At 52.1% G+C, this 14,456-nt stretch overlaps 1 protein-coding gene across 3 annotated transcripts in view; it reads right to left on the bottom strand.

Annotated features, from left to right (window-relative positions):
- The window catches only part of LOC122623957 (low-density lipoprotein receptor-related protein 2), a 142,760-nt gene that overhangs the window by 7,252 nt on the left and 121,052 nt on the right, over positions 1-14,456 (bottom strand). For all 3 annotated transcript variants that reach the window (XM_043803362.1, XM_043803363.1, XM_043803361.1), the window contains exons 5-8: positions 8,566-8,838; positions 8,200-8,454; positions 5,800-8,118; positions 51-5,708 (exon numbers count right to left, since the gene is read on the bottom strand). In XM_043803362.1, the coding sequence (XP_043659297.1) occupies positions 51-5,708; positions 5,800-8,118; positions 8,200-8,454; positions 8,566-8,838 (8,505 nt within the window). The remainder of the gene's footprint in view (positions 1-50; positions 5,709-5,799; positions 8,119-8,199; positions 8,455-8,565; positions 8,839-14,456) is intronic.

The following is a 14,456-nucleotide window of genomic DNA, read 5'->3' as shown; positions in this document are numbered from 1 at the left end:
TTGATGTATAATTGGTTTGTTTGTATAAAGGATATAACCACGATACTCACTGCACTGGTGCCGGTTGTCCTCGTCACTGTTGTCCAGACAATCGTTGTCGCCATCGCAGATGTAGATCCTCGGTATGCAGTTGCCGTTGTCGCAGGTGAACAGGTCGCCAAAGCAGGTGCGTCCCTCGGACTTGCAGTAATCTGGCGGCTCATCGGCGCCATCGCCGCAGTCATCGTCGCCATCGCAGTACCAGGTGGCTGGGATGCAGCGGTGGTTGGGGCAGCGGAAGCTGTTGGTGGGACAGGTGCGCTGGCCACAGTGCAGGGGATCCTCGTCGGAGTTGTCGCCACAATCGTTGTCGCCATCGCACAGCCAGTAGGGTTCCACGCAGATGTTGGTCTTCTCGCACTTCAGGTGATTCGCCGGACAGGTGGTGTTCATGGGACACCGCTCGTGCGTTTCATCCGATGTGGCATTGTCCTTGCAGTCGTTGACACCATTGCACACCTGGGCCTGTGGAATGCACCGTCCATTCGCGCAGGTGAACTCACCATCCACACAGGGTGGATAGGTGCAGCCCAGCTCGTCGGAGCCATCCTTGCAGTCGTTCTCGTGATCGCACTTCCACGACTTGAAGATGCAGCGGCCATTGTTGCAGCGGAACTCGTTGGGCGAGCAGGAGTGGTAGGCGCAGTAGTTGGGATCCTCGTCGGAGTTGTCACCGCAGTCGTCGTCGCCATCGCAGGACCACATCCTCGAGATGCATCTGCCGTTCTTGCAGTAGAACTTGCTGGCCTCACACGTGTTGTTACGCGGCGCACACATCCTGCCCTCGTTCACCACCTTGGTGCTATCGTCGCACTTGCACTCGGCCTTGCCGTTCGGCGCGGGATGACAGCTCTGGGCACAGCCGCCGTTGTTGATCCTGCACGGATTCACATTGCACTTCTGCCGATCGGAGCTGTAGATGCGAATGTCTCGCGGCGAATCCTCCAGTCGCTTCACCATCTCCACCATGTTGGCGCCCGTGTGCTTCTCGGCCCTGTAGACGCCTCGCAACTGCAGATCCGTCCAGTAGATGTAGTTCCTGAAGACGGTTATGGCGAACGGATAAATGGTCGCCGCCACCAGGAGCTCTCTGTTCTGGCCGTCCAGATCGGACCGCTCGATCTTCTCCCGCACCGCATCCGTCCAGTACAAGCGTCTCTCGTCGTAATCGATGGCCAGGCCGCTGGGCTGCGACAGATCCTTGTCGACAATGGCCCTCTTCAGAGATCCCGCCATGGTGGTGCGGAAAATCTTGCCGGAGGTGCCGAACCTGCCCCAGTCGGTGAAGAACAGGGTGCCGTTGCAGGGATCGAGGACAATGGCGCGCGGCCTTTCCACGCGGGCAATCATCACCAGTTCGCTGCCGTCCAGGTTCATCGCATAGATCGAGTTGTTCGAGCTGTCTGTCCAGTAGATCTTCTGCTGGGTCCAGTCGTAGGCAATGCCCTCGGGATTGATGCCCTTGTTCAGGACGACAGTGATGTCATCGTGTCCTGGTTTATTCGCCTTGGTGTACGCAATCTTGGCCCACGGACGGATTTGTGTGTACAGCATTCGGTTGTGGGCAAAGTCAAAGTCCAGACCAACGACATTCGTGAGATTCGTCAGTGGCGTGAAGGGCACTTCCGTGGAATGGGGATCGAGATTGACAGCCCGAATCTCGGTTCTTGTGGCGAAGACCAGGTACTCATTGACCACCTCGCACTTTCGCTCATCGGCGCTCAGTTTGCCAGTGGCACACTCGCAACGGAAGTTCCTGCCAGAGGTGCCGGTGGCGCCGCCGTCCGGTGGGAAACTGAAGCACAACTGATCGCAGCCACCATTGCCCAAGTGGGCACAGGGATTGGTATCGTCCTGCGGCTGATTGTTGATGTTGTATATGGCAATGTCCCTGAGCTTTTCCAGGTTCGTCCTCACGCTGGTGGCCGTTTCATTGGCACTGTGCTTGGAGGCCTTGAACACGGTCATCAGGTTCCTGTCCACCCAGTAGACGTCGTTCAGATAGACAGCGATGCCCATGGGGTTGGGCAGATCTCGGCGGATCACCTTGCGATTGGCGCCATTGTATGAGATCTTCTGAATCGTGTCCAGTTTCGAGTCCACCCAGTAGATGTCATGCGTCTGCATATCGATGGTGAGATCGCGGGGCAGCGAGATGCCCGATGTCACCAGTGGTGTCCACTTGCTGCCGTCCAAGAGGGCCTTGCCAATCCTAGGATGCTGGCCATAGTCGATCCAGTAGAGCAGCCGCTTGATGGGATTCACGGCCAGTTCGCGTGGCGCATCTGTGGTTGTCTTCACCAGCACCTTCCTATTGCTACCGTCCAGCCAGCAAACCTCCACGTAGTTCTCATGCGGATAGACGTTGGTGAAGTACATGTTGCCGGCCACCCAATCGATGGTCAAACCGCGAATGCCATTGCTACCGATGCCATCCTTGACCACGTGCTGCAGATCGGTGCCATTGGGCCGCGACCTGAAGATGCCGTTCCAGTAGCCACGATTGTATTCCGCCCAGTAGATCCATTGCTCCCGGTACATCACGTCCACGTGGAGAATGTGGTGACCCGGTCCGCTCACCGGCACCATGGCCTCGGAGCTATCGGTCAAGCTGTAGCCCCTGATCATGTCCAGCTGGGAGACCACGGCAAAGATCTTATACGCCACGCAATTGATCTCGTTCTCCTTCTTGTATCCAATGCCGCAGGCACAGGTCCTGGTTGCACCAGGTCCTGGGATGCAGAGGTGCTTGCAGCCACCGTTGTTCGTCTGGCAGGGATGTTGCATGAGGGCGCGCTTCTTGTAGATCATCATGGAGCGCAGATCGGACTCGTTGTCCACGATGGTCTTGGGATTATCTCCGTGCGGCAGATCGATCCTCACAATGCGCTCGTACAGCGGATCCAGATAGTACAGCCTGTGGTCCAGGATGCCCAAGCTCCGGGGCTTGGCCATCGGATGCGAGTCCTTCATGGCGATCAGTGTGTGATCGTCACCGTTGTAGTCCATGGAACCGATCACCGCGGGATTGCTGGCACTGTAGTACAGCATCTTCTTCTCCGTGTCCACGGCCAACGATTCGGGATGGGCAAACTCCTGGAAGACCACAATGGGGTTCTGTCCATTCATATCGACGCGGCCAATCTTAATGGGGACTTCCAGAACACCTTCGTCGATCCAAAAGAGCTTGCCGTCGGTGGGATCTAGTACGATTTGCTTTGGCCGCGACACGGAGTTCGGATATCCATCGTTGGCCAGGATTATGGTGCGATACTTCTGCTTGCCATCCACACGCACGGCCTCAATGTTGCTGGCCACCCGGTTGCCAATGTACAGGTTTCTGCCCAGCCAATCGAACGCAATGGTATAGGGCGCTCCCACAATTCCGTTCTCGATGCCCAGGAAGAGGGTCTTATTGCCACCGCCATAGGGCGTTGTGTAGATGGTGCAGTTCTCATCGTCATCCTCTCGGCCCTGCACCCAGTAGAGGGTCTCTCCCTTGCGATCAAAGTCCAGGCCCGTGCTGCTTTCGATTCCAATAACTGGGGCCAACGCACCAGCCCTCGCATCGCCACCATTCAGGGGAAGATCCACAATTTGCGTACCCTTGACGACCATGAGGAAGGGATTCTCCTCCTCGATGCAGCGACCCTCGCTGAGCAGCTTGAAGCCCGGCTTGCACTTGCAGGAGTAACCCTCCGGGGCACTGGGGCTCAGCAGACACAGGTGCTGGCAGCGGGATCCGGCGCAAGGATTGGGCGTCATGGGTTGCAGGGAAGCGTGGTGGACGTGGATGGACAGTGGTTGACTAATCAGGTGGGACACGACGGTCTGGTTCTTGCCACGGAACTTGTTGGCGGACAGCACGCGGTTCAGTTGCCTGTCGGTCCAGTAGAGCGTATCCTCGAACAAGGACAGCGAGTGCGGATGCAGCAGGTAGTGACTGCTGGCCAGGACCTGCTGTCTGCCGGTGCCGTTGTAGTAGCAGAAATCAATAAAGTCCAGCTTGGAGTCGGCAAAGTAAACCCTCTTGGTGGCAATGTCCAGAGTCAAGCCATTGGGCCAATAGATCTTGGTGTTGATGATGGTCTTTCGCATGGTACCATCCATGCCAATCCTCTCCACTCGCGGGTTCTCGCCCCAGTCGGTCCAGAAGATCCATCTCGCGCCGGGACTGGGATCGATGCACATGCCTCTGGGCTGGGTGATGTTTTCCCTGACCAAGACCAGGCGATTGGAACCGTTCTCCGCGGACACCTCGATGGTGTTCAGCTTGCTGTCCAGCCAGTAGAGATTCTGGGCAATCCAATCGTAGGCCAGACCCTCGACCAAGTCCAGACCCGTGTTGATGATTTCCTGCGGCTCCATGCCGCGATCCAATCGGGAGATCTTCTTCAGCTTCATGTCGCTCCAGAAGATGGTGCCGGTGTGCATATTGGAAGCAGTGGCCACCACATTCTCCACTATGATGGGCACCCGCTCGAGTCCCTGCTCCTTCAGATCCGCCACCAGAATGGAGTGACGATTGGAGATGATCAGGAAGGCGGCGGTGTGGTTCACGGCCTTGCACGTGTGCTTGTTGGACTCGAGAATGTAGCCATCGGTGCAGGAGCAGAAGTAGGAGCCCTTGGTGTTGGTGCACTGCTGGGAGCAGAGCCCCGGCGGATCGCACTCGTTGCTATCTATGCAGGTGTAGCCATCCTCGCCTATCTCCGATCCCGGTGGACACACACACAACGCTCCGTTGGGCGTCTTCTGACAGAAGCTGGAGCACTGACCCGCCTGGTGTTCGCACTCGGCCAAGTCGCAGCCCTCACCCTCATCGGAGCCATTGGGACAATCGGGGGTATCATCACAGACGGATGTGATGTTCACGCACCGCTCGGAAACGCCGGGACATTGCCACTGGCCATGGGGACACTTGAATGGTGGTGGAACACATGCGTGCTCGGTGCCCTCATCGGAGTTGTCGCCACAGTCGTCCTTGCCATCGCAGATGTACGCCTTGAACACACAGTTCGTGTTGTTGCACTTGAAGAAGTTCTGGGCACAGGTGATCTGACCACAATCCTGCTCATCCGAGTGGTCCGAGCAATCGTTGGAGCCATCACAGTGCCAGGCGATGGGAATGCAGAAGCCCGTGGACTTGCAGCGGAAGTGCTTCTCCAGGTTACACTGATTGGGTCCCATCGATGGACAGCCCACCTCATCGGAGCCATCATTGCAGTCCGGTATGCCATCACATTTGTACGACTCCTCCACACACTGCCGCAGATCCGCGCACTTGAACTGATTCGCCAGACAGGATATCGGTGGGCAATCCTTCTCGTCCTGCTTGTCAAAGCAATCATCGTCGCCGTCGCACACCCAACTCTTGGGTATGCAGTGGCCGGTTCTGGGGCACGTGAACTGGAAGTAGGCGCAGGTCTTTTCGGCACAGAAGTCACCCTCGTCGGTGCCATCGCCGCAATCGTTCTCGCTGTCGCACTTCCACATATTGGGGATGCAGCGTCCATTGGCACAGGCGAACTGGGAGGTGCCGCAGGTCACATTGCCGCACTCCTGCTCATCGGAATTGTCGCCGCAGTCGTTCTCCTGGTCGCAGCGGAAGTTCTGCGGAATGCAGCGACCCGATCGGCACTGGAACTCGTTGGAGCCACAAGTGGGTTCTTCAAATGGAAAGAGAAGAAATAATAGGATGGGGATTAGGATTATTGATGAGATGGTGATTAACTGGCTACCGAGAGTACTAGTACTTACTTGTGCAGTTCTGCTCCTCATCGCTGTTATCCAGGCAGTCATCGTCGCCATCGCAGACCCAGGACCTGGGAATACACCGCTGATTGTTGCAGGTGAAGTCCCACGAGTTCGGACAGGGCTGCACTGGCGGCTCGGCACTGGGATCGGGAATGCAGCTCACCTGGTCGTCGGCCAATCGCTCGCCATAGGGACACGAGCAGCGTGACTGCAGCCGACCGAACGATGGAGAGGATGTGGTCACGCCATCAGTACCGTTCGATGCTCCGATGGGAACCGCGAAACAGATCTTCTGGCAGCCACCGTTGTTCCTGTGGCAAGGTTGCGTATCCGCGATTCTCTGCACCTCATGACTGTACACCTTAACGCCGTAGAGTCGGTTGGTTTGTGGTTCCCGCACCATCATCTCCTCCTGCTCGCCAGTGAGCTTGTGCAAACGGATGATGGCATCCAGGCGCCAGTCCGTGATGTACATCCAGTCGTTGTGAATGACAATGGAGAAGGGATGTCGCACCAGTCGCGAGTTCACCGTCTTAATGTCCGTGCCATCCAGGTTGGCATGCTGCACGTGATCCAATAGAGCGTCGCACCAGTAGACTCGATCCTCCTTAAAGTCGATGGACAGTCCATTTGGCCAGCCGAGGGTAACATTTTTGAACACCAGCAGACCACTGCCATCGGTGTTCGCTCTGGTGATGTTCGCAGGACGATCCCATTCGGAGAAGAAGATGAAGCCACGATTGGGATGGACCACAATGGCCCTGGGACGTTTCAGGTTCTTCAGCAGGGTTCGGCGGTGGGTGACATTGCGGGTGGAGAGGACGTTCAAGGTGCCCTTGCGCGAGTCGATGTAGTACAGATTCTTGGAGGCCCAATCGACGGCCAGTCCCTCGACGCCTTCGTTCTGGGAGGCCAGGACGATCTCCCGGCCAGTTCCATTGCGGTGCACCCTGTAGATCACGTCCTGCAGCACATCCGAGTAGTAGATGAACTCATCGCGTGCATCGAAATCCAAGCCGACGAAACGAGCCCGCCTGGAGACCACCGGCATGATGGCATCACTAAATCCCTCGATGACCGGCTCCAGCACCTTGCCCTTGATGAATCTCTGCTGCGAGTACATGAGGAACTCGCTGACCGGCTTGCACAGTTTCAGATCCGTTTCCAGTTGGTAGCCCGTGGAGCAGGCACACCGGAATCCCAGGCCAGTGGGCGCTCCCTTGACGGCGGTCACAATGCACATGTGGTTGCAGCCACCGTTGTTGTTGCCACACGGATTTGATACCCTGGGCTGGCTGAGCGCATGCACAGCAATGATGCCCTTCGGCTCCCTGATGTCCTTGGCCTTGTACGTCACCTGAATGGAGGTGGGTCCCTCGAACTTGTCCACCGACATGATGCCCTGCTTGGTGGCATCCGTCCAGTAGATGCGATTCTCGAACAGTGCCAATCGCGACGGACTGGGCACCTGCTGACCCCTGAGCACCATCACCCGATGGGCACCCTCATAGTCCACGGACTCGATGTAGTCCAGCAGGGAGTCGCACCAGAAGACACGCTTGCCGATAATGTCCACCGTCACACCGCTGGCCTTGTACGCCGCCTCCGACACAATCGACCTGGCATGCGTGCCATCCATGTGGGCACGCAGCACCTGACCGCCATCCGCCACGAACATCAGACCGGCGGTGGGGTCCAGCGCCAGATCGGCGGGTGATGTGAGATTGGAACCCAGTACGACCGCATGCCATTGGCCACTCAGCTCGAAGACATCGATCTTCTGACCCACCAGATCGGCCACATAGATCTTATCGCCCACCCAGTCGACGGCGAGGGCGACGGGCGCCCAGGTGCCGGGCAGCGTCTGATCGAAGGGCGAGACGGCCTTGTTCTGCGCATCCAGGGGCAGCGATTGCACCTTCCGCGTCTTGATGTCCGACCAGTACAGCGTGTTCCGCGCATAGTGGAAGGTCACACCAGCCGCTGACGTGGCATTGGCCAGCACCTTGGGCTCACTGCCATGCGGCAGCATGCGCATGATGGCTCGATCGTGGGCGAATATCAGTTGCAAGTTGTTGGCATCGGGGGCAATGCACTTGGAGTCATTGATCAGCGTATAGCCCTGGGCGCACTGGCACGTGTACGAGCCCATGGTGTTGGTGCACAGCTGGTCGCAGTGGCCCCACTCCGCGCACTCGTCCAGGTCCACGCAGGTGCGGTTGTCCGGCGCCAGCGACTGGCCCGGCTTGCAGTAGCAGACGCCGCCCGTCAGCGAGGGTCCGCACTTGAACTCGCAGCTCAGGGCGGGGCACGAGGCCATCGCTGCAGAGGGGCGAGGAAAGAAGGGATACCATTGGTCAGTTAATACAGATATGCATGTGGTGAAGAGGGGGAGATACTTACAGCAGTTGGTCTCCTCGTCGGTGCCATCCTCGCAGTCGCGCTTGCCGTCGCAGAGTTGCGACTTCAGGATGCACTTGGGTGTGCCGCTGGCGCCGCCACGTGGACAGAGGTGCTTGTTGTCCGGACAGGCGATGGCCGTGCAGTTGGCCTCGTCGCTCTTGTCGGCGCAGTCGTGGTAGCCATCGCAGTGGAAGTTGTACGGGATGCACAGTGCGTTCGTGCAGCGGAACTGCGCGTGGTGGCAGGGCGGGAAGTCTAAAGTAAACATGGAATTTTAATAGGTACTGTATATGTAAGTGGGCACTAACTATCCCAATCTACGCGAATTCTTCAGTTCTATCTAGGAGTATGAGTATGAGTACTTACTGCATCCCTGCTCGTCCGAGTTGTCGCCACAGTCGTCGCGGTGGTTGCACTTCAGCGCGGCGTCGATGCACTTGAGTCCGTTGGCGCAGCGGAACTGGTCGAGGCGACAGGCGACGCCGCTGCAGCCGACCTCGTCCCGCCCGGTGCGGCAGTCCAGGTAGCCGTCGCAGCGCTTCTCCTTCGGCACACAGGGACCGGTGAGGCGGGCGCCCTCCGCTGGCGCTCCGGTGGGCGTGTTGCAGAAGAGGTCCGTGTGCTGGCACTTGCGGTACGCTAAAAAGCAGCAACAAAAAATTTTAAAATATTATTTATTTCATTTAATTTTGCATGGTACATCTCATACCCATTACTACTTATATAAATTAACTGGCATATTTCCCAGATATTCGCTGAACTGCCAAGTAAGCCCCGGCATAATAATCTGTACCTGACTGCACTCAATTATGGCTCATTTTGGGCCGCCCAACTACTGTGATTAATTGCATTTGCATTGAGTGGAGTATACCGCTCGGCACCGTTCCATAGAAGTTTTCGAACGGAACGGAACGGACTCAATGGCTCTGTGGGGTTTCCCTGGGATTGCTGACCCATTGTCCAAGACAGCAGTCGGTGCTCGGCTCATCAGCCATCTGGTATTTCAATGGGTGGCGGTGGTCCTTAAAAATGTCAGGCCAAAACTATTTGTGCTGCCAAAGACATTAAATTTTGATGCCAGACATTCGAGGGGGGATTTGGGGGCCTCTGGTTGGGCACGCATGGCGTATACATAATGCATGTTCGCTGTACCAGTGTCGGGCGTGATTGTCTGTCCGTATGTCCGTCCGTCCGTCCGTTTGTCCGTCCGTCCGTTTATCTGTCCGTCCCTTGGCCTGTCCGCCCGTCCATCTGGCCCGGATTGTGCACTTGAGTTGTGTGTGTCGGCAGGCAAAAGTGCTATAAATTATCGAGTAGTTGGTTGCAGAGTCCTCCTCCCGAAAGCCACACACAAAAAAGGAATGCTCGCAAGGGGGTAAATACTCGAGAATACCCAGCACTTCCATAAATTTGCACTTCAAAATGTACCAATGATGTGAAAATCAAATTACTAGGTGGTATTAAGCATAAGTTCGAGAAATTCATTATGCATAATAATCTGTATGCATAAAGCTGTACATTTCAGTATTTATTCTACTTCAATACCAATTCTTTGTTTTGGCGAAATAGCCGAGTAAGCAATCCACCCCCTACATGTGAGCATACAGGGTATCGGTGGGAAACGGAGGGTGTGTGTCTGTCAAGGGCTCCGTTAACAAGAAAGAGGTAGCAGGCAAAGTCGTGCATTTGAATGACTAAATTAGAGCAACTGCTGGTGAATCGGGGCTTTAATATGATAGATGTGCCTTTGACGGCGACATATGTCCGTGGACATTAGGGTGAACTTGTGACATGTCACAAAATATAAAACACTAGGCAGATACACATAGAGGTATATGTATGTACCTTTAAGAAGTTGTATTTAATAATAGTTAATATTATTGCTGAGCAACTAGGATATAAATAAGGTCGTACTAGAATGAAAACAAGCAATAAAGTTTATAGTTTACACTTTCGCCGCCGGCAGTTTCCACTGTAATTGTACATATATCTGGGTTTCGCCCTAATCCTGGCCAGCGTTGCGGATGCCCCGTTGATCTATGCCAGTGCTGCCTGCTTCTCTGGACATCATAAACATGGCAACGAGTATTTTATGCATGTCTCCCGCTTCTTAAGCCGCATTCCCCGTCCAGGATTCGCCCATCTCCATGCCCATCATGGCTCATGGCTCATGGCTCATAGCTGATGGCTCATGGCCCAGCCCCGCACTTGGCTCATTCCGAATCCCCTCGATTAACTCCCGGAACATTTGCGTGGCACTGGGCGCCACCGGAGGACGACCCCCGGCAGGACCCCGACGGGAGCATCCGAGTGTGGCAGGGCAAACTTAATTAGTGCAAGTTAAACAAGCCAAGTTGTATAAATATTCCCCGACAGCGCAAAACTTTCTCCAAGCAAAACAATGGAATGCGTATCCTGCGCTGCGTCTGTGTGTAAGTGTCCCTGTCTGTGTGTGTCCTGAATGTATGTGTGTGAGTGCAGGTACAAGCAGGGCAGAAAAATTATATACCTATATAAAACAAACATTTAACAGGTGTGTGTTTGTGTGTGTGTGAGGAGCTGCTAAGTTGACTTTAAATATTTAAATCGCAATTATGGATTTTCGCCATCAATCAAATTGAGCATTTCCGAATGATTAAAATTAAATTAAATGAAAATACCAAATTGTTCACAATTTGCATTGAATTACTTAAAAATTCCAGATATTAAGTATACGCCTCGTTGGAACGTCTATATTTTCTTCTTTCCGATTGCCTTGTGTATTTTACATGAATAATGCTGCACTTTAATTTTTGTTGTGTAACTATATATATATATATATATATATATATTTTGCTGGCTCCCTGCTTTTTCTATTGACAAAGTGGAGCAGCGGAAGGAAAACTTTGTGCACCTCCAACCCCTGAGATCATAAAAATGTGTCACGCACTCGGGGCAGCCCCACTCCCCCCTTTTCCAACCCCCCTCTGTTAGCTATTTCTGCCCGACTTTCTGGCATTTATATGTTGCAGTTAATACAATTTGTGGGCGTGGCTAGGCGAAATGATTTACGCCACGCAATTTGTTGCAAATTCGTTAGCTGCACTTTTGCATTCCATTAAAGCCAAATCACAATGACAAACGGGGGCGTGGTAAGTTGTGCAACATGGAAGCCAAAAAAGTTTGATTTTATGAAAATTATTTGCACAGTTCAACGATATTTTATGGTGAATTTTCTTAATTTTTTACCCACTTAATTTGTTTGTTTTTCTCATTTTTTTTTTAGAAGTTTCTTCCGTTTTGGCTGCAAAACTTTTGGCCCTAGGATTTAACCAAAAAGCATATATATATATTTTTTTTTTTTGCATTTACAAGCAACAAATACAACAACTGTGCAGCCTCTCGCTTATTTATTTGCTTTTTGTAAGCCAAACACTTTCTAATTGGGTTCTCTGGTTCTTTCGCTCGCTGTTTTCTCAGCATTAACTTTTATTGCAAGCCAAGACTTTTATGCGTGTACTAAGGCCAAGAGCGTACTAAGGTCTTTGCGGGGCGGGGTGGTGGGGGGTGCTGCCAAAAGGGGTGTGTAATTACGCGCGACAAGTGCCACGCCTCCAGCACCCACTGCCGCCCCTCAGTCGCGTCACGTTTAGCTGCAGTCAAATAAACGTCAGCTGCAATCGTCGCCACTCAGAGAAAGTTGGAGAAAAAGGGGAGAAGCGCGGGAGAAGGGATGGAGAAGGGGTGGAGAAGTGGTGGAGAAGTGGTGGAGAAGGGGTCGAGAAATGGGGGGTGATGACACTTTATGAGACAGTTAACAGTGCTGAAAACTTGGCTTTTCCACCGCCAAAATTGTATAACCATAGAGGTCAGCTTGAGGGCACCTCTTGATAAAACAGTAAAAAAACTGCCAAAAATATAACGAAATTCAGATAATTTGTATCTGTAAATGTATCTGTATCTGTATGTAATAAATCATGTTTAGCTCATAAAAGCTTTGTAAATAAGTTAATCACAATAAGTACGCAGGCTTCCATCAGTTTTGCAATTCAAAAGATGTCAACTTGCAGTCATTTCTACTAATTTGCGATTGTAATAAATAATTGTTATTAACCTATTACTTCTATATAGTATATGATAATAGATAATAGGTAATGCAAGTAGTTTGATTTAGCTTTTTATTTGCTTCGTTGGCAGACGTCATCACTGGAAGGGCACTTAGCCGAAATGAAGGTGACTATAACCCCGTAAGTTCTGCGGACAGGTGGTAAAGGGGTGTTTGGTTTTCCTTGAAGCTGGGAAAACCCTGGTAAAGGTAACTCTGGTAATGACAATTTAAGCTCTTCGCTCTTACCGGTTTTACGCACTTTTTTACGCGGCAATATCTGCCTCATTAGACGCTGCCTGCAATTAAAAGCGAAATGCGAAATGCGTAATGTCCGCCGGGAAAGTACGAAAGTAAATGCTACAGCTTCTATCTATTTATGCTTCAGTTTCAGCTTGTTGACTTGCGACCGCAACGCCGGCGAAACGGAAGTGAAAATAATCGGCCGGAAGTGGGAGTGAATGTGGGCGTGGTGGCTTGGCTGGCAGACAAGGTAACTTGGCAGCAGATGTCTGCTGTTTGTTCTCACAGTTATTAGTTGCTTATGTACACAAGACTTAACTTCTAATTACACCCAGCAAAAATGTAGCCCATTTCGATAAACTAGAAGTGGTACTTAATCATTTGAATATAGTATATGCCTTAAAGTTAATCTTTGTCTTGTAGTTTCTTAGTTAATATCGTTTTTAAACGTGTTGCAAACAACTGCTGTGAAAATACAGACTTAGCACGTCTGTTGACATCATTAAAGTCGAAATTTAAAGTCTAATGTGCAGGCAAACAATCCGCTTTGGGGCGACAACCACATCCCTTGATTTTAATTGCGCACATCTGGAGATGTATATCTATATATCTAAATATATATATGTATATATAACATTTTCATTGCTATGACTTCGCTGACAACCAGATAGATATCCCTGTGTCCCCGGTTGTGTTTGTGTGGACTATCTACATGGCCAAGACCCCATCTTTCCACATCCACATCCTTATGCTCATCCACATCCACATCCCTATGCTCATCCTCGTCCCGATCCACATCCACATCCATCTCCCTGCTCGCACAACACCTGAAGTAATTAAATAGTTGAAATAAGCCCGCTCTAATATTTATATGCCATAAATTAAGCAAACAAAGGCGAGCGAAGGCAAACAAACACAGATACACACACACACACCCACGCTTACTTGAAGGAGGAGGGGGGCGTGGCCCATGGGCGTCGGGAAAGCGGAAAAGGGAAAAAGGAAAAAGGGGGGGGGCCGCTACTGTCAGCCTGAGTGAAGAAGACGACGCGTTGACACGTACGCAAAATAAATTTGTTAAGAACGCAATAAGAGTGAACATTTTGTCGCCATTTAAGCGCGATAAATTATTGTGCAACAAAGTGCGACAAGGACAGCGGCATGGGCGGCAACAGAGACAGCGACAGTGGGGCGTGGCGGGGCGGGGGAAAGAGAGGGAATGCACTCGTATTACGGCAACGTCTTATTAAATTAAAATGAAATTTAAACTTGATCCTGTGCCGGCACAACTTTCTGCGCCCGAAACGAGCGACTACCAATTGAGCTTTTCTGCTTTTCGGCATTAGAGTTGTAAATAGTATCTATAAACTAGCTAGAAATATTATTTATATATTTAATTATTAATATATGAAAAATGAAGGTATGTACTACAACCATATACCTTTCTATACAGTGAAGTATGAAAAAATATATTGTTTAAAATCGATAGCCAACTGGCTCACAGCCATTTTGAGCGGACAAATTGGCCTTCTAGCTCGGCTTAGGTGTGCGAGCGAGGCGGCATGCGGCGGTGCGAGCGAGATGGCGCACGCAGGACAAAGTTGTGAGGGCGTTTGTCTAGCCGTTTTCCACTTTCCCCCCTCACCCCTCCCGCACTCCGCACTTTTCACGAAGCGGGAGTCGTCAAAGCTGCCAGCTGAAGTTGCACAAAAGGATGGCGGCGGAAAAGCGGAAAAGAGGAAAAGCGGCACACTTAGAAATTGGTCGCCTCAAAGATATTTAAATATTTGTTTGCCTGTCGCTGCGACTCAGTGTGTGTGTGTGTGTGTTTGTGTGTGTTTGTGTGTGGGTGCATAAATCTTAAATAACAAGCAATAAATGCTCTACAAGTCTTGGGCACTTTTCGGCGATTTGCATGGACATGCTGCCA

This window comes from Drosophila teissieri, chromosome X (assembly GCF_016746235.2).
Source record: "Drosophila teissieri strain GT53w chromosome X, Prin_Dtei_1.1, whole genome shotgun sequence".
In the NCBI taxonomy this organism is placed as follows: Eukaryota; Metazoa; Arthropoda; class Insecta; order Diptera; family Drosophilidae; genus Drosophila; species Drosophila teissieri.
This window is presented reverse-complemented; position numbering and strand designations above follow the sequence as displayed.